We start from the raw sequence: 19,942 nt of genomic DNA on the forward strand, positions 1-19,942 counted from the left end.
CAAATCTGTGCATCTTGGCACTGAGCAAACTATTAATTGAATTCAATTAGTTAAACAAACTGAAATGAAAGGAGCAAATGCTGTGTTCACCTGAATCCAAGATGGTTCAAATTCTCAGATTGGGTTTAAGAAAAATATTTAGAATAACTTTTATTTAAAACTGTGATTTGATGCAGTGACAGTATGCCCCTCAGTCTTTTCTGATGAAGCAGGTTCAAAAGGCATGTTTTAACTTGCCCTTCATGCTGATGAAAGCAGGAAAGTTCAGGACATAATTACTACCTCTGAGACTAAGCAGTAATTAAAACAATTGTTCTACTTCAAAAAAACCCAAACCCAAGGAAGAAAACCCCAACCCACAGACATCTTTCTGATTTGGTTTTATTCTGAAAAGAGATCTTTGTCTCCAACCACCTGACAAACAAATCAAAACAAACCATGTACATAGCATTTCTTGCAAGCACAATAAGTGACTTTTTTTGGTGTACAATAGAAACAATTCCCAGAATAAAACATGGAAACCACCTCAGATCAGCTATTTTAAAATCATGAAGTTACTCAGCCATTATTCTGAGGTAAGAGCACATGGATGGATACCACTCTGGACCCGGTTCCTGTTAGTCCAGTATCTCCACCAAGCACATGCAGGTAAAGGCAAGGAAATCCAAAGCTGTTTAAAAACTTAAACTGTATCAACAAGGGGACACCTGATAATACGTATTAAAAAACAAATTAACTACTTTGGTACTTCTAATTATATCATCTACTACAAGAATTTTCACCAGAAAGCACTGCAGATTTTGAAAGCCAAAGTAGTCCCTAAAGGAAAATTTCCATTTAACCTCAAATGGATGAAAAGGAGGGCTCAGCAGCTTGGTGCACCAGCGCCAGCGGCTCGCAGGCCAACTAGCTGCATTGGGAGCTATTTGCTTCTCTCCTTTTTCCCCATGAAGAAGCTGCTGTTCTTACCTGCTGTCCCAAATCCTCCCAGCGCAGACCCCAGCGTGGCACCAAGAGAGCTGCTGCTTCCGAATCCCAGGGAAGTGTTGGCAGGCTGGGCAGAGCCCTGAGAAAAGAGTGAGCTGCTCTGGGAATTGCTGCTGAGAGAGTTGTTGCCATAAAATGAGCTGGATGCCAAGTTGTTGGTGGGCTGCTGCTGGGGCTGGGGTTGGGGCTGCTGAGTTCCTAGAGGGCGAAATGGTCCGTTTGTTGTTCCTGCCAGGCCACCCGCTGCACCGTTGGCTGAAGCTGCAGCTGCTGCAACTGCTGAAGAGAAAGTAATTGAAAGCATAGACTGAAAAAATTCATTTTCGTAGCAGTTTTGGAAATTAAAACTTAGCAGGATCCTTTTATTTACTATAGATTTTTTTTCTTTCCTCTCAGGATGAAAATCTCCCTTTCACATCTAACTCTGCATAAAGTCTCTTGACTTTGTATCTGAGCTCCAGAAGTCTTGCACAGAGCCACTGAATACCAACATTGCCTAGTTACTATTACTGATGCTTGTATTACATAGATGAAACACACAAAAGTGTTCCCTTTCTCCCAAGATCTAAGATTCAAATCAATACAGCCACACACTTAGCAATATCCAATTAAGAAACACAAGTTTTGAAATATGTAAAATTGTCCTTTAGCATACGAAACGCAATCCTGCGGTGCTAAAACATCAAAACCAAGTACTTTTGGTTTTCAGCCAGTTCCAAAGTAAAAGAAAAAGCAAAATAAACAAGAGCTACAAGGAAACAATTAAAAGGCCCATTTCGTAATCTGTTACTAACACTGGCAAAGACTGCTTACACGCACAGATTCTGGCTGAAAAAATCCTTTTGAAGCCTTGAACTCCCAAAGAACCCTAATAAAACTAGAAACAACTCATGGCAAAGGCCAGGCACATAACATTTTACGCAAGGTGATCATTTGGGAATTCAACACGGGCTAAAACCTTTTATTACATGGGAAACTAGATGCCAGCAGACAAATTTAAATAACTGTCATGAAACTCTGCAAAATTATTAATAGAGCTTATGCGATGCTACCTCTGAGGCTGTTCTGGAGGCTCAGCCCACAGTGAGCACAGAGGATGTTCTCAGCAACAATCCCCGCAATGGATCTCAGTGAGGGCAAGTGTGTCATCATTGCCAGCAAAGCCTGGAGGATTTCAGTTCCACCCTCTGCCAGGGATGGAGCCAGTTTTCACTTGACAGCCTGGGGACTCACCTGCTTGTGCCGCGGAGGAGCTGATAATGACTGGAGCGGGGGCTACCAGACGGACAGGGGCTCCCAGCCCATTCCTGGCCCCTGCATTCACCACTAGAGCACCTGTTTGGTCATAGTATGCAGCAGGAGCCAGCACTGGGTAACCTGAAGAGGCAAATTACAGGTGCACAGGTAAGGTAACAAGCAACACAACACACAGCAGATCAATTGTCTTCAGACAAGTACAGTGCAAAAGGATTTTAAAAGGATAATCTGAATGGAAAAAGAAAAAGCAACAATAGTTCTGCTTCTCCTGGAAAAAAAAATATCCGTATTAACAGTCTACGACTTGACACTGGTAAGACATTCAGGTAGAGAAGAGGTAGAGAAGACATTTCCCCTCCCCCCCAAACTACTACACTAGCATTGCCCTCTGTGTAAATTCAGTTATATGGATAAAAAAGGTCTTAAAATACTTATAAGGAAAAAGAAATAGCACTTTTGTATGACATGTGCTGGGACTTTTCATATATGTGAACACACTGCACTTTTCCAACTCTCCCATTGTATGCTGAAGTTGTTCAATGTGCACACACATGCCAACAAGACATGGAACCTAAAGTTATGTATTTTTGAAGGTATGTATCATAAAGCATACTTTAACATACATAAATAAAAACTCATAAATCAAATATGTTGGTGATCACAAAGCAAAAGACTTTCAGTAGTATATAGCTATTTAGGTACCTTGCTATGTAATTGTACAGTTAAATAAAACTTTGAAGAAAAAGTGCATGGTTCTCCAAGGTGGGGTCACAAACAGAATACTTTCTGTGACTATTTGCTTTGTAGATATAACACCCAAGCCCCCAATAATGCAGATATAAGGAAATCTGCAGACTGCTTGGAAACATGCATGTTATAGTTCATTCTGTAACTTAATACAGCAACATACTTCTTAAATAATAGAAAAACCCTGTGTAACAACCATGTGACACTTCCAGTGAGGAGACCTGGGGTCGAAATAATCCTGTTATCTTATATTTGACCAGTGGGACATACTTGCACATTATTCAGAGAAATACTTACGTTTGCCCTTTGCCATTACAATAATACTCTGTGTAACTGAATGTCAAAAGCATTTGTACCACACAGTCTCATGGATCAGAGCTAAAATTCATACAGTAGCTTCTCTCTTGTAGAATTACAAATTACAATAAAACCCTGCTTCCTTTTATCCATTTTCTTTTCTTGTTTTTAAGCCACTAGTATTTGCCTGGAAGAAATTATGAAGGGGAAGTCCTTATCCTGTTAAAGTCAAGCACCTGGCAGGGATAGAAAGACAAGGCTAATGAATGGGACTAAGATACCTCTGAGGTTTTAAAATAAAGATCACATAAGCTAGCATGATCCACAGAAAAAACTGAAAGCAACTTCCAATAGGGGCCATCAATTCTTTTGAGTATGCAAGCAACTAATGCACCCATACAGCAATATGGTTGATGACATTTGTTTTCATCTGTGGAACGGGGACCTAAACCTTGATTTAACTTAAATGCTGCATAGGTCGTTAGGTTCACCATCTAACAGCCTCTCAAAAGTGCCTTCTATACCCACAGATTAAACCAGAAAGCAATAAAAACCCCCACTGCTGAATGCCAGCCAAATGTGACACCATGCAGAGACACAAGATATAATTTTCTTAGATCTCCTTGGGCACTGGAGAAATTGCAGCTCCCTCGGAGCCCCTACCTGGCATCCCCGCTGCCAGCCCTTGTCCAAAGGCAAGAGCAGAATTGACGGCTGCAGCAGCCACCAGCGGATCAGTCTGCTGTCCCTGCTGGTTCTGATTTGGGGTCAAAGGACGCTGACTGGCCCCTCCGCGGAGAACCTGGAGAAGACAGAGGAACATCGATCTGTTTATTTTGGGACCCAGAAGCAAGCCGCAATCACCAGACACTTGCAGGAGCATCAGCAGCAGTCTAGTTGAAGTTCTTGCACTAGTGTGTGACAACCCCTCCCCTTTACTCAGGACAGAGCTGCCTTCACCACAAGCTTTGACACTACTACCATGGCTAAATGCAGAAGACCCAATTTAAATAATACATCCCCTCTCAGGCTTGCTGAGCATAATCTGGAAGCGCTTCATCATCTGACCTCTTTCATTTCTTGATATACCTTCAATACTCATCCTTGTTAGAATTGTTTGCAAGCTATCTGCCCCATCCCAGGCAACATTTGGTCTCTGCCACAAAAGCACCACTGAAAGCCCACTTGAGCAGAAACTTAAAAAGCCCGACTTAAGAGCTGGTGCTGATGACACAAGGTGACATGGGTTTTTCCAAGCTGCCAGCCCCCATAGAAAACAGCAACCCAGTGACATGACACTTACTCATCAGAAATAATGACCAAAGATCACACACCATCTTTTATATGTAGCTCTTGTGGTTTAAGCACATGTTGCTCTCAAAAGGGAAGATGGCAAACTGACCTTTCCTGTAATTACCTGTGACAGGCTTTGTTTGCAAAAGCCTTTTACTCAAAGTGGTGATGCAAGAGTCTGCACCCATGAGCGAGGTCAGCTTATTAAAAAAGCCATCCTTTGGTACTCAGCATGCCTTGTTGCAAAAGGTAACATTGTGCGTGTCACCCGATAAAGTTATTGAAAGGAAAAAATGACTTTGTGCATTGAGAGACTGGGAGAGGATCCTGAAGTTAACTGATTTAGACATGCATCCCAGAGTTTGCTATCGCTGTCAAAGCCTGAACGTGAACTCTTCAGCCGAGGGAGTCTCACAAGTCGCAGCTGCTCAGTAAGCACGCATTGTGCAAGGGCGCTGTACCGAATATACACATTGGATGGCAGGCTACAGGAAGTCAAATGTTGCGTTTTTTAGAAATAAGCTATTAAGAAGTTGTAAGCATCACAAATCAACTGTCTATAATCATCGCTCTAGCTTTCCAAAATGTTTGCCTCAGTACTTTTCAGAAAAATTTCATTAAAAAAAATACATACTGTATCCCCTTACAGATGTAAGGTTTGCATTAAAAACAATACCCACGATTCCCACTCATGCCTGCTGCATGGCTATAAAAGTAATGAAAAATACTATAAAGGCTACTGATGATTGATATTTTTTATTTTAATAGCCTAAGTCTTTGCAGAAGCATTTTAGCACACACCTTCCTTACAGGGAAAGGTTCCCAGTTTGAATTCCAAAGCATAAATGGCTTTTACACACTCTTAATGCCATTTTACCTGTGCACACGGGTGCATGCAGGAGGTCTGTTCAATATGCTCCTGTCTGTGACCTGCCAGGTGGGGAGGTTTGATGATTAACTTTGACAGGAGCAAAGTGTTCTCCTCCTGATCACTGGTCCAGAATCATTGTTGTGAAACATCACTGCTTTTTTTATCTGAAAAGGCCTTATAATACTACCAAACACTGTTTTTTGTTTTCACAGCAGCTAATAAATTCAACTGCCAATTGCTATCTTCTATAACTGCTATCTCAAACACACGAGGACCAGAAAGGAAGGCTTTGTGTTACTATGAGAAAGGAGCCACCTCACTTTTTGGTAAGATAGCAAACCCATTTTGCTTCCAAGCAGGAAGTAACATGGGAGAGAGACTGACAAAACTGTATAAAGCCAACATCAGCCAAGGACTAGTGCTTAAGCAAATACTAGACAAATTATCTGGGGTTGTGCCAGAGAGCTGGCCAGGTAACAGAAGCCTGAGTCCACTGCTTGACACCCATCCCACAGGCCCTTCAGAGGTCTGAAAGGAGAAAAGTAGAGTATATCCAACCATGTGTCCAAGGGGAATAAGAACCAAAATAAGGGTGGTTCGATGCCTCTCATCCTTCTAGCATTTAACTAATGACGCAGGTTCAGCAACAGTTTAGTTTGAAAGTTTGGATTATTATTTTTTAAATAGCAAACTAACAATTTGCACTCCCATACAACTTCATAAAACATTTAGGATAGCTTTTCATTATAGTAAAGGAAGAAAATTATTGTTCCCTATTAATTCTCATACTAGCCTCTCAGTTTCCACCTTCTGCTCCAGTAGTTGCTAGATTTACATTTGTGTCATCTGCATCAGAGGTACAACTATGATTGAATACCAGACCTTTAAAATGCTTATTTTACCTAACTGAAGTTAGGAAAATTAACGTAGTTAAATTCCAAGTGTGTATGTGGGGAAACAAACAACAAAACTGAACAAGAAATTACATACTGATTCATCACAAAGATGCATAACAGTTTCCGATAAAGGAAAAAGTACAGGCTATATAATCCAATATGCTGTCACTGCTAAGGGATTAAGACAGAAGAGGTGGATGGTGCAAACCCCAGCAAGCACATCTCATTTACAAAATATGTAAGGAAAAAGGTCCCGTTATCAGCCCCCAGAGTGCTCTCTTCATTGTTTGGGTTTTTTTAAAAAGCAAATATCATTTAAACAACAGATACCTGTCTCAATATTCATCTCTAACATAAAGAGATCCTTCACTAACTTGATTAATTTTGTACCTTTAGGTGTCAAATTCTCCAAATTTTTGTGTAGACTAAAGCAAAACAGCTGCAGTTTGCCTTATAAAAATAGCAAACTCAATGTTTTCTTTTTGCACTCATCTTTTGTCTTCAAGTCCTCACATGGATAGCAAACTAATTCATTTTGCTGTTATTTTGAGCCTTCTAAAGCTAGTCTTCACCACTAAAAGCATCCTATACTGGACAGCGCCCTGAAGATAAGAACACACTTCCTGACATTTAGTATTTGACACACATTATCATCCCCTCCATGGCCTTCAAGTTGCAGTGATGGGCACAAAAACAGACTGCAAGATGATAATTTCCACTTGCACGCCAACGGCATGTGTTTGCTACTGTGTCGCTCAGCAGTGTTCATAAACTTATTAATTTTTTTCCAAAGCATTAACACGCAATAATTCACCACCACAAATGTACGTGCGCTATCCTCCATGTGCTTGATGCATAAAAGACGTAACAGAATGCATAGATGTTTCTTCTTTTTTCGAGAGAGGTCAAAGGCTCTCTTCCTCAATTACAACTGAGTGTCAGGAGCAGTCATTGAAAAAAAACCATCAGAATTCTTCAAAGCTGCTGTGTTCCCTGTAAATGACTTGACGTGCAAAGCACCCCACCCCTTACCTGTTGTTGGCCCTGCTGGGTTTGCTGAGTAGTCTGCTGATTTGCTGAATTAGTTGCAGCAGCAGCTGCAGCAGCTTGCTGCTGGAAGAGACTGGCAGGATAAACTCCCCAGGGCGTAACTCCATAGTACTGGTGAGGAACAACTGCAGGACCTAAAATGTGAAGGGAATCAGTGAGCTTCTGTAGCGTGACAAGCATTACACAGCAAACCGTCACCAAAAATACCTGCTTGTCATATTTGGTTTAACAAATCCTATTTCAAGGTGATCTGCTTTAAATCCTTTGCAAATACGGAGGGATTCTGGCACTTGTATTATTAATTTTTAAAAAGCTTAGAAGGCAGACCTGAAATTTCATCTTTACTTGCTTTTACCTTATTGGATAAGGTCAAATTCTGCTACCAGTGATCCTGTTGAAATTCCAAGTTTTTATTTTTGTTCCCTAATTTTTTAGTGAAGGAACAAAACTTTATCTCTAACCAAAAGAGAAGGAAACTTGTTTAAGCAGAGATATACAAGTCTCTTCTGATCTCAGCTGACATTCACAGCTCAGTAACATCTGTCATTTAGCTCCCCAATAAATTAGGAAAACCTCTTTGCAGCTGGATAGCATAAATTCTCAAGTGTTTAAAATGTTATTTTTCTAACCACTCAGATCTACTTCACACTTGCAAACCACTATAAAAGTCTGTATGTTCCTGTATCTTTTTACATTCCCTCCTCCTCAAACTTAAGAGGCTTTAAAAAAAATAAAAATAAAAAATCTTGGAGGGTACCAGAAAAAGCATAACTTTTGAAGATTCATTGTGTTTTATCAAGTCTCAGGACACCGCATACTTAATTTGGCGATAGCAGAATAGCAGCCTATATCCTTAAATACTTCTAGTTGGCATAATGCTGGGGAAGCAGCAAGTACTCTGTGATGAACAGTGGAGTCCCTCCCACCAAATAACAGTTATGTGAATCCAATAATATTTTTTAATATGTCTGTTCTATATCTTTTGGAAAGGTCAGCAGAAAAGTAGAAGTTATTTCCTCTGCTTTTCAAATACATCACCTATCCCACGGGTTCCCTCCCCACAGTAGGAGTAACTTATGGCACGCTAGCCTTTTTAAGGTAGAGTGCCACAGTCATATTTGACACTGTAGAATAAACAAGTCTTTAGTGAATTTGAATCACACACTTGTTCTTATATGGAGTATAAATAGCTTCTATTTTAAGAGAGACAGTTAGCATTTTAGTTCTAACCAAGTCATTTCAGTATGGCTGTAAGTTATGTCTTAGAGTAAGACACTGTAAGGAGAACAAGTGTAACACACATAAAGACTATGAGCGGTTTGCCCCAAGAGACTTAAAAACTATTGCCCCCAAAATGAGGGATGACAGTAAAAAAGAAGACGCAAAAAGACACTGCTGAGTCTAAGCTTGGGTATGACAAAGGGGGAAAAATCCAGGAAGTACTTTTTTGTTTTGGTTTTGATTTTTATACAGCAATATGTGTTTGTCTCAAATGAGCTACTACATAATACAAAAGCAATCCACTGTGCAACAGTCTGGATCTCAGCCTGGATGAACTACTGCTCCTGCAATCAATACTGCAGACTGGTGAGATTCAGCAACACTTCATGATGTTAATTTCCTATTTAATGTCAAATATTAAATTCCTATTTCAAAAGTGTAATAGTCACTCTCCTTTATTATTTTGGTTTTAACCACTGTACTTTCCCAAAATTTAGGATTTTGTAGTGTCATTAACACACATGCTCAACTATGTACAGCAGGGAGATATTACAAGTAGTCTGTTGTCTTAACGCCAGGCACTTAGCAATATGTGCTGAACAGTCGGATTTGTATCTCACACTAAAGCTCTGCCACGAAATCCACCCTTGCTGGATTTACTATTTGCCATCAGTCAGAGAAGGTGACTTGTCTGTCTTGCTCAGATTCGTCTTGGAGGAGCAACCACTTGTTTCTTACCTTCCAACCTGGAAATTCATGCACAGCAATAGCTACAATTAAAAAACCTGCAGAAAATTAATGAGTCCCACAATGGTATTGCCTATCTTGACCTAAGCAGTTAGAGACACACAGCTAATTGGCGGATTATAACCTGTTTATATTCAGTCAATGCAGATCAGATGCCAACTGCTAGGGTCCTCCTGCACTCAAAAAGAAAAGTTGCAACTGCTCTGTTTTATGCGAGTAGTCTGTGTTTGCACTTAGGCTACTGGGAAGTTGCTGCAATATTCTTTATCTGGGCAAAATGTGGGCATCTCTCTGGGTTATTTTAATTTCAGTTCTAATTATCAAACAAGCAGTCTAGATGGGGTTTTTTCCTAGTTAGAGGTTGCTCATCAGATGTGCAAAAGCCTTAGGTGTTTAAAAGAAGAGGAGACACAAAGTCTTTGAAGTTTGCAGGCGGCTGGGCTTAAAAGAGCTGCAAGTCTGGCTCAGCTCATTTGAGCACACGGTGAGGCTCATTATTGAACAGTGTTCTCAGTGAGGGCAAGTGTGTCATCATTGCCAGACTTATAAAAACATGCAGTGTTTCTTTACTTCAGGAGATATTGCATCTGCTTTTACACTTATTAAAGATACACATACGCAAGAAATTAAAAGCCATTCTAGTGCCTTTGAAATCAAATATTCCCACTACGTCTCACACATTGGCCACAGACACCCACAAATATTCCTTTCAAGAAACATTAGCAAATCCATCTGTACGTGTGTTCATAACAAAATTTTTGCTTTTAATCTCAGCCTTCACACTCAAATCTCTGTAAGCAGAAGCCATACTTGCTCTCTGCAGGAACAGCCAGCCCCCTCTTGCCAAGGATGAGGACTTAGTGACCACCTGGTTAAACAGCCTCAAGAACCTCACATCTGAAAATGCAAGGCTGTGGATAGCAACTTTATCAAATACTATCGACTTGTGAGCTCATCACTTCACAATGATCGGTATGGCAACCACAGGGATGGGGGTGAGAAACAGCTGAACTCAGAAGGCTCTGGTGCAGCCCCATGCAAACCCTGCCGTACAGCGCCTGGGGCCAGCACAGATCAAGAAGAGGAGAGGCACCCTTGCATGACACGTGCTCCCCCAAACCCCAGTCCTAGGCGGTATGTGCATGCATCCATACCTGTCACCAGCTCTGAGCTGGCTCTGCATGGGACACAGGTCAGCACCAAGTGAATGAGGCTTCTAAGAAACCCAAGCTTGAGAAGCACAGTGCAGACACATCCAAACCGACTCTACCTTCAGTCTAGGAGCACTGTGTTTTTCCTGTATGCAGATTATTCCAGCATCCACTTCTCTACAAAGAACAGAAACACTTTTCTACCTGTAACACGCCACCTCAGAGGGAATCAGCATTTCCCAACTTGTCTTACAAAAGGCAAGATTTCTTTTTTTCAAGTGACATCTTTCTCAAATTTCACAACACTTTTTAAAGACAGCAGTATCTTTCCCATGGTTTAAACTCACAAGTGATATTTTTCTTGAGTCTAGAAAGCCCTTCCCTCTGCATTCAAATTTGTTCTTTAAAATGCTACTATTGTTGGGAAGAGAAGAGTATTATCAGAGGGCTGACAGTCTTACAATGATGAAAAAGCTGCCATAATGGCAGAATCTTAATTGACAGAATTATTTCTGCCATAAAACACACAAAAGTTTCCCATTCACTCTCAGAGTAACTGTGAGCAATAAACTACCAACAACTCTAAACTCATTTCTTCCACCTCATTAACTTCTCTAAGTCCTCCCAATTTAACATTCCCGTACACATTAGGGAGGCCTTCTGACTTTATACATAACTCTAAACATCTAAATTGCCCCATGCCCCTTCAGTGCTACACTCAGTCATTAGAGAGAAAAGGCTTTCAAAAGAGCTTGAGACTAGACAGAAAAGGTGCTTTTCCTAAAACAAACATCAACAAAGAGTGAAGTTTGTTATATTGCCATTTCTAGCTGTTGGGGTCCAAAGCCCAACGAGATCAAGTAACTTGTATTTCTCAGTGGTGTAATACTGTAAGTACACTGCAGCACATTACACATTCTTTTGTTTTGCTTTCAAGAGTCATAAAGTTTACAAATTATTCAAGTAGAGATTCTGATGCCAAGTTTTGGAATGCTTTAGGTATCCTGGGGTATGTTATTTCCTAGTTCAAATTTATAAGGCCCTAATCAGATATTCAGGCAACTGCAGCTTTAATACTGCTGAGAGAAAGGAAGAAGAAAAAAAAAGTTGTCGCAAACACACTTGCTGTTTCCTAGAAATCTGGTAGCAGTTACATGTGGTCCTTCTATGAAATCAAGATGCTGACCTCCTGCTCCACTGAACTTCAGCATGTTACTGAAGAATGAGCGCTAGCTTTAGAAGCACTGAGATGATGCATAAAGGCCAACCAGAATCCTCTTTTTATAGTATTTGTTTACAAAGCACCTCTTCTAACTGTAACTGGAATTGCTAGTGTTCTAGCACCTCTTCCCTGCTAAGTCCTGACTGAAGCTTCCTACTTATATCTGCCACCAAGAGTTCAGGTCATTCATTCACTGTCATACAGTCATCATCACATGATAGTTTCTCAATTCCTGGACTATAAGGAATATCCCTGTACTCTAGCTCTTGGCTTTCTTCCATTTAATCACAGCGTCATTTGTTTGCCAACAACATGTTGTTACCTAAACTTAATCTTGCATTGTTATTATGCAATCAGCATACAAAATTCACAACAGCGAAAAGGTGCAAAGCCCGTCTTCGAACTATAATCTTGATTTTTTTTACATACTTCAATATGATCCACTAAAAAATGCCATCCAACTGGGTAACAGTTGCTGAAATCCCATTGCAGAGCTTGACCTGATACTGGCCTCAAAGCTTAAAAGCTAAGCAGCGATTATGTAAGAGCTGTTAAACATGCCGAAAAGTCACGTACCAAACCACAATGCTGTTTGGCAGAGTGCTACATTCAGGTACAACCAACGTTTCATGGTTTTGATTTGGTACAAGCTATCCCATAGTGGAAGAGATTTGCAGTGGGTATACAAGTTTTAAGTGGAGTGTGGCAACAGCGTGCAGGCTCCACTAAAAATCACCACTACTGTGAACTAAGCAGTTTTTATTTAAAATGTAGAAGGTTTCCTTTCCCGGTGGCTCATGGAAAGAAAAGCATAGTTATAAAAAAGTTCTTCTGAAAGTACATTCCTCCTTTGTCCTCAGCGCTTAGGCAAGAACTTTATGGCATATGCAGCAAAAGTTCAACGTACAATGTGTTCTTCACACTGCCTGATAAGCTGTTTTACCGAGCTGTCATCTCAAGATACAACAATCTTGGCTATGACAGTTGGCAAGAATTTGGAAACTGATACATGAATGTTTGGGAGAAAGATCTTGCATGAAGACAAGAGCCACCATCTTTGCTTGCCATCTGGAAAACTGCATATTCATAGTATAAGCCTCACAGCAGACATGGGATGTTTTTACCTAAAGAACCTAAAAAGCATAAATTCTTAACAGACTCTAGAAAAAGAGAAAGATATCATTTGCAGGATGCACTACAGTAGGTCAAGCTAAACAGCAATGAAATACAACTTTCCTGGCAAGAAAACACATCTTCCATCTTTCTAGCATTTAATAAGTATATTTTCAAAGGTACCTCTCGCTGTCAGTTACCAAACAAACCCAAACATGTAGCAACGTTTATGTCTGCAAGTGTTTTATTTCAGATTTGCTCTGGTTGTTTATCCTCAACAGAGCCCACAGCAAGCGTTACACAAGTATTATCACATTTAATCTACAGAAAATACAGTTTCCAAGACAAATTGTGTTCCAACTCACTGATATACAATGATCTCTCTAGAGAAATTACAATGAACTAATATTTAATTTTCAATCACAGACTCAAGAACAGTTTTGGTACAGAAAACAGTCACAAATGCACAGTCAACTGGAAGTATCTCACCTAATGTTGCAGCTGCTGCAAGTCCGGCTGCATACGGATCTGTTCCTGGTGGAGCGGCGCTGATGATGTACGGATTGGGGACAAAGGCAGCAGGAGCTAAACCTGCTGAAAACATACCTGTCAGTAAAAACAAACTTAACTAGAACTGAAGCCCTACCAAAACACCTCTGGCTACCTGGCTGGCAAACACAAAAGCTCAGGTTGCTTTAGTATTTTCAATCTTTTTACAGGTTGTTTTTTATAGGGAGTGAGCAACCACTGAGTTTCCCAGAGTCTTAATAAACAATCTACAGAGGATATAACTTACATAAAAGGAACCTAATTCCAAGGTTGCAATGCCCCATAAGTAAAGCTGAAGTGGTAAAATACTTGTATATACAATACCCATACTTGCTCAGGTACATCTGCAGCACAGGCACACCCTTACTGTTTAGGTGACTATTAACACCATCTAGATATTAACATTATCTAATTGCTTGTTACTATTTTGTATTTTCTATAGCAAGTTGATGGAGAACCAGTTTACCCTACTGAGTTCCATGCCCACTACACAATACCAGGACTTGAATTAATTAGTTTGGAAGGAGCTCAGGAGTGTACAGGCAACATCGCAGGGCACTATCACTGCCGTGTACGCATTACCTTCCTCTGCAAGGAAACAGTTTAATTATTAGAGAAATTACCAGTGGGCGGGAGAGGGGTGTGGAGGGGAGGTAAAGGGGAGTAAGTTAAAAAGCTAAATAATTTTAATTCAGGTCTATCCCTGAACTCCAATAAGCACACAAATGCACTGCAGAGAGCCCCGAGAGTCCCAACACATTTGTATTGGGCTTTCAGGTAGGAAGAACTACCACTTAAATTGCTTATTGTGCTGAAACCATTTAACTCTAAGATAGTTTAATCATCCAGGAGTAGCCCTTCTACAGTTCTCCTGTTTTTCTATGCACACGATTAAGTGCTTTCTTCCCAGTTAATCTATACTGTTTTAATAATATGAATCATGTGTTTGCATAAATTACATCTTTAAGTTGAAGTCAGACCCCAGACAGCTGAACCACAGGAAGCACATTTAGGTGTATATTGAATTGTGCATTTTTCCCCTCACTTCACTGTGCCACTTACCCCAAATTCATGCCTCACTCAGAGCAAGCAAGCACTTGAAAACGCTCTCATTACTGAACAGCACTCTCAGCAAGGGTAAGAGTGTCATTCCTGCCAGACATGCATGCTCTAGAGCTTTTGAAATGTGCAAGATATACCTCCAGATTTTTTCAAGTAAATCTTCAAACAATTTACTTCTGCTTGTGTGTCAATTACCAGTTGCAAAAACATACTCAGGATTCTCTAAAACCTACCAAGCCTTTCCCCCGGTATTTTCCCAATATATTCTGAGGATTAACAGAAGTCCAGTAAAACATAATGTATTAAATGCAATACTTACCTATGTGAGGCTGATGAGCAGCTGCCAACGCGTACTGCTGCTGCTGCGCTGCTGTTAGTTGTTGAACAGCAAGTGCATTCGGTCTTTGGAACAACTACAGGGACAAAAGCACAAAAAAGGTCCTTTACTCATGCACAAAAAGCATTCTCTTACTTCCTTTCAAAGCAATTCCTTTACACTAGATTTATTTTCACAACTACAGATATTCCTCTTTAAAGAGAAATATTTCAAAAGTAATTGAAAAAAAAAAATCAACTCCTCTGAAATCAATTGCCTGTGATAATCCACCTGAAAAAAAAATATATTTCTGAAGTACAGCTAAACCACAGCTGGGGTTTTCTCAGTTGTTCTCTACACAATGCCTGAAAGCCATTTTTTCCCCAATTCCTCAAACACACAACCCCTAACTGCAACCTGTGGATCACTAGTAGCTGCCACAAACACTTCCCGACCTTGAACAACACTGACTACACTGAAATTGCAGTTACACCAGCAGACAACCCATGCAACTCTCCCAGATATCTGAAGTGGCAAGCAGGGCAGCAGGTGGGCTGCAGAGCAAGGTGTGGGTGAGACGATACACTCAAGACGGCTTCACAGCCAGCTCAAGAGCCATCAAACGGGATGCCAGCCTCAGCACCTCACAAACCCCTGGACAAAATGCTTCCTTTACCTGCCAGCCTTCCATCTCCAGCATCTCCTATGTGAATCCAGGCATGAAGAGTAAATTCTGCTTTGACCACAGACAGAAACCAGACCTGGGGACTTTTTGGTTAAGTCATCCAAAGCATGTACAAGTTCACCAGCTCACTGCAACCTTACGGAGCAATGGGCAATGTTATTGAAAACAGTCATTCTCAGTAAGGAAAAAAAAAAAAAAAAAAAAGAGAGGATTACATTAGTCTTCAAAGTATTTTTGCTTAGGGGTTTGTTTTGGTTTTTTTCATTCATCCAGATCCTTACTAAAAAACTTAACTTCCTCAGCTTCCTATGCTTCTCTCTAAATGAAACACCTCCTGAACCAATCCATGAGCAGACCATCGCTTAGCTCTAATTAAAACATTCAAGGATTCACAACCTGAATAGCCACTCAAACTATTCAGAAGCAATGTTCATCCCCACTTACTTCCAAAAGTGATTATTTCTGAGGTGTATCACAAAAACCGCTGTGATAAATGTTTTCTCTCTACACTCACTCGGAAAAAATAGGCCTAAATGCCATTCAATTTTCACACCTATTATCTCTGCCCTCCTTTCAGACAAGACAAGTGAGCTACTTCAGCTGTCAGAAGGAGCAATAATCATTCTGCCCAAATTTTTGGCAGAAACTCACAACCATCAAGAAGAAGCACGGAATCATTTAGAAAATTAGGGTGGGGTTTTTTATAGGCAAAAATTGGAGTTGGTTCTCCTGAGAGCAGGATGAGCAACTGCACTGTTTAGGCAGAAAAACTGGGAAAAAAAAGATGGGTGATAGTCCACCTCTATTTTCTTCTCTTTTTACAAGTTCAGAAGGAGAAAAAAACATGTAAGGGATCAGTATATCAGATTCAGGATGTGGAAACTCAGTACTTGGGGGAACCAGAATTGATCTTCTGTGTGCCCAAAACCCAGGTCACCACTGTTTTCCCCAAAGATTGCTCACCCCTTAAGACATTGGGGCCTGTCCATATATCCAAGGAGTATAGTAATGTTGCTTATAGAGAAACATATCAAATCCATGGTTACTTTATTACCTCCCTGGGCCTAACAACAGGAGGGCCATAAAACACTCCTAGCAGTCTTTATACAGAACACACTTTTTTTTTCTTTTCCTTTTTTCTTTTTTTAAACATGTCATTCAACAATACTTCATGCTTATGAGGGGTGTAATCTTTGTTAATATACCATCTGTCATTAGTAGCTGGATCAAATGCTCTACTGACATCTTTTAGTTTAAAAAAGCAAGGACATCATGGACAACATGACCTACAGAAAATGGAATGAGGGATACTGGCTCTGTAGGAGTCTCCAGCAACATCTCATTAACCGAGCAGCATGGGCAGATATGGATGAAAATATATATATCCCCTAAACCATTTCACTGCTCGGTATAGACACATCTAGAACAGCCATCCTTGGTTTTGTTCTCTACCTTTGTATTGAGTTCAGCAATCCAATATTTTAACTTTCTTTACCTGCAAACACTTCACCAAAACCTTTAATTTTCATATTCTTTTGCAACCCTGGGATCTGTTCTTCCAGTCTGCTAATGTGTATTCCACCAAGGTGAACAGCAGAGGAAATGGCTAGATTATTAGTTGCCCATCTTAAAGGCAAAAAAGCACTTATCTTCTCTGAAAATACTTTTTCTTGTGCTCAGTTTACATGTCTGATGACTTCCACACCTCCCAAATGCATCTCAATGATCCATTTTTAAATTAGAAGTACTAGCAAAAAAAAAAAAAATTTAAAAAAATCCACAACTACTCAAAGCATGAATATTTCATCTGCTACTCTTGTAATTTTTTTGTTATCTGCTTGCTCTCTCCCCCTTTTCTGAGCACAGCTGATGTACGTCTGGAAGTCAAATTTAGCAGTCAAGGACCCACACCAGCTTTGTGCGTTTTTCCTTTTGCTGAAATCAAGTCAAAGTATCCAAAATGCTCTGCAAATAGCTGCTGTCAGCAGCTGTTGAGGGTCTACCTAAAGACTCAGAGGGAGACTGAAAAGATGCTCCTTTACCTAAAATTACTGGTATTATAGAAAGTAGGAATAAGGTACAGAGTAGCTGGGCAGAGTTCTTTCATCTGCTCAAGAAATCACCAAAAGTAAGTCTGCATCCTCAAGTCAAAGAAACCTAACGACTTAGCTCCAACTTAGTGATGCTTACTTCCCTAGACAATATTCTTGAGCTTCTTTAAAACCACATGCAAACATTCTGCATTCACAGTGTGCATTCACAAGCATGAGGAAGGGCTGGATTCCTTCTGCCTGCAGCAGACCTCCTCTCAAGTCTTTACAGAAATTCCCTTCCAAAGAAAGGTCAGATAAATGTTGGTATCTAAGCCGTGCACTCTGACAGTGACTCAAATCAGCCACCTCTCCCTCTGCCCACTTTAAATCACAGTTTCTGCAAGCCTTCAAACCCAGACTCTAGACCCAACTTACCCAGAAGAAACTCAATGTGAACAGCTAAAACTTTCTGCAGCTGCAGATTTCATAGTGCCTGTGGCATATACAAGGAAGTGGAGCCAACAAAAACGATCACAATTTCAGGCTTTACTTAGCCAGATAAGCCCCTACACCACATGAGCTCTGGGAATCATCAACTCTACGTATTTAGGAAGAGTTATTAAAGCCTCAATGCACGGTCTCCATCTGCTGACAGCAAAGACCTATAGTCCAGAAAGCAAAGCAAAAAGTAAAAACTCACATAATAGCTTTTTGTCATCTTATTTGGAACCCTACTGGATATGAAACAAAGGTTGAACTATGTATCAGTATTAAACTGTGAGGTCCAGTAAGTGGAAAAAGGAAACCTCTTCTAATAGCAGTTTTAACTGGAATTTACAATGTGAGACTGAAGTTTTAAGAATGTACACATGGAGCATTTTAGCATATTAGAAATCACATTCAGAGTAAAAACCTACAAATGACTGACACAGTTTTGGAGGAGTTCAGCAGGATCACTCGACATTTCAAAAAGCGAGGCTATTTTCCTCTCTCACACATGTACACAAAAGAAGTATCATTTATAACACGTGGGGGAGTTCATCAAGGGAATTCCAAGAAACCAGAACATCGCAATCTGTATTACACAGTTATGGGAACATTGTAAGATTAGACTTCTGTAAGCCAGTTTCTGCTGCAATATAAACATCTGACATCTCTAATCAGATTACACGTGGTTAAGACCTTCCTTTCTTAATATTGCTTCTAGCTGTACTTGCTTGTAATCCCTTCAAAGTATATGACGCTTCCCAACAGACCGAGAAAGACACTTTTACAGAACGAGATCCTTTTGTTCAGGACGTATTTCCTTCTGACAACTGAATGGAAAAAACTATTCTGCCAAAAGACAGATTTCTTTCATACAAACTGTAACTGGCAGACAACGAATACCAAGAAACACTGGCTGCTGGATACCATATATTAAGAAAATGGGTACCACTGTGCCAAGACACATTGCATTTACACAAATGTGCACTGAGAGAGGTCACATTTGGCCTAAGAGTGAATCCTTATCTTTAATACAGCACTTACACTTACAAAAGCCTGTGGTTTGCATTTACTGTAGGTGTAAGTAGCTATTGCAACAAAGATGAAACTAAAATAACAGCCCTTATTATACAGCCCGGCCTGCTTATTCTCAGCATGACCTGGGTGGGAGCTAAGCATGCCAGAGCAACTGGGTGGGCAGGCAGCTGTGCTCACAGCACCAGGACCTCCTGCTCCTTCCCAGAAATCACAGTTCAAAGAAACGAGAGAGAACTGCAGCTTCACAGGCAACCCAGCAAAGAGTCTTAAGCATGATTACATGGAGATGACATCAGCTCTACATGGATACTACGCATACCCTTTATAGAAAGAAAACAAAAAAACCCAGGCCTCCCTACAGGGCCAGAGCCAGAAAGCCATACTGCAATCACTTCTGAAATAGGCACACTTTCCAGGTCGGCCTTACTTCAAGCGTTTTTATTTCTAGATAGGCGCAAGACATGCCAAATTTTAAATCCTATTTCTTAAAGGCTGGAAGAAACAAATAAAAACTACTTGAACTTGTAATTGAGCCTTAATTTAAATAAAATACACTAACAGACAAAATACAAATTACAGGCTTCACATTCCTGCAGTTACTTTCACACACCTAATGGTTCTTTAAAAAGGAGTTCACTTACTTAGCTCTAACATACTGTTTTAAAAAAATACACAAGTTTCATTGTTTAAAACTAATTCTTGCATTCAAGGTCCTACACTACAGAGTAAGACAAAGACTTGAAACTAGCTTTTTTCTTTTCTTCCCCTATTTGAACTACACAGCAGCTATTTAGTTTAATCATTAAATTTTTTTCCATCATTAACCTCTTAAAAATGCTATATAATAAAACAGCCCATTAAGCTATAACACAGATATTTACATTGCTTTTAATACTATGATAACTCTCTGAAGGTAGGCCT

At 40.2% G+C, this 19,942-nt stretch overlaps 1 protein-coding gene and 2 non-coding genes across 13 annotated transcripts in view; all 3 read right to left on the reverse strand.

Annotated features, from left to right (window-relative positions):
• PUM1 (pumilio RNA binding family member 1) overlaps positions 1 to 19,942 on the reverse strand; it is a 79,173-nt gene that overhangs the window by 20,939 nt on the left and 38,292 nt on the right. For 7 of the 11 annotated variants that reach the window (XR_007508434.1, XM_049819693.1, XM_049819683.1 and 4 more), the window contains 6 exons: positions 14,783 to 14,876; positions 13,342 to 13,458; positions 7,381 to 7,532; positions 3,952 to 4,090; positions 2,221 to 2,364; positions 970 to 1,266 (listed from right to left, as the gene is read on the reverse strand). Coding sequence is in view for 10 of the 11 variants with exons in the window: in XM_049819693.1 (XP_049675650.1) it covers positions 970 to 1,266; positions 2,221 to 2,364; positions 3,952 to 4,090; positions 7,381 to 7,532; positions 13,342 to 13,458; positions 14,783 to 14,876 (943 nt within the window). In the remaining variant the exon portion in view is untranslated. The remainder of the gene's footprint in view (positions 1 to 969; positions 1,267 to 2,220; positions 2,365 to 3,951; positions 4,091 to 7,380; positions 7,533 to 13,341; positions 13,459 to 14,782; positions 14,877 to 19,942) is intronic. The other 4 variants (XM_049819688.1, XM_049819687.1, XM_049819686.1 and 1 more) reach the window with 3 other exon arrangements.
• On the reverse strand, positions 9,825 to 9,908 carry LOC126047592 (small nucleolar RNA SNORD103/SNORD85). Its single transcript, XR_007508617.1, has one exon. It is a non-coding gene; the product is annotated as a small nucleolar RNA SNORD103/SNORD85 (small nucleolar RNA).
• LOC126047573 (small nucleolar RNA SNORD103/SNORD85) lies at positions 14,476 to 14,561 on the reverse strand. Its single transcript, XR_007508598.1, has one exon. It is a non-coding gene; the product is annotated as a small nucleolar RNA SNORD103/SNORD85 (small nucleolar RNA).

This window comes from Accipiter gentilis, chromosome 17, assembly GCF_929443795.1.
Source record: "Accipiter gentilis chromosome 17, bAccGen1.1, whole genome shotgun sequence".
Classification (NCBI taxonomy): domain Eukaryota; kingdom Metazoa; phylum Chordata; class Aves; order Accipitriformes; family Accipitridae; genus Astur; species Astur gentilis.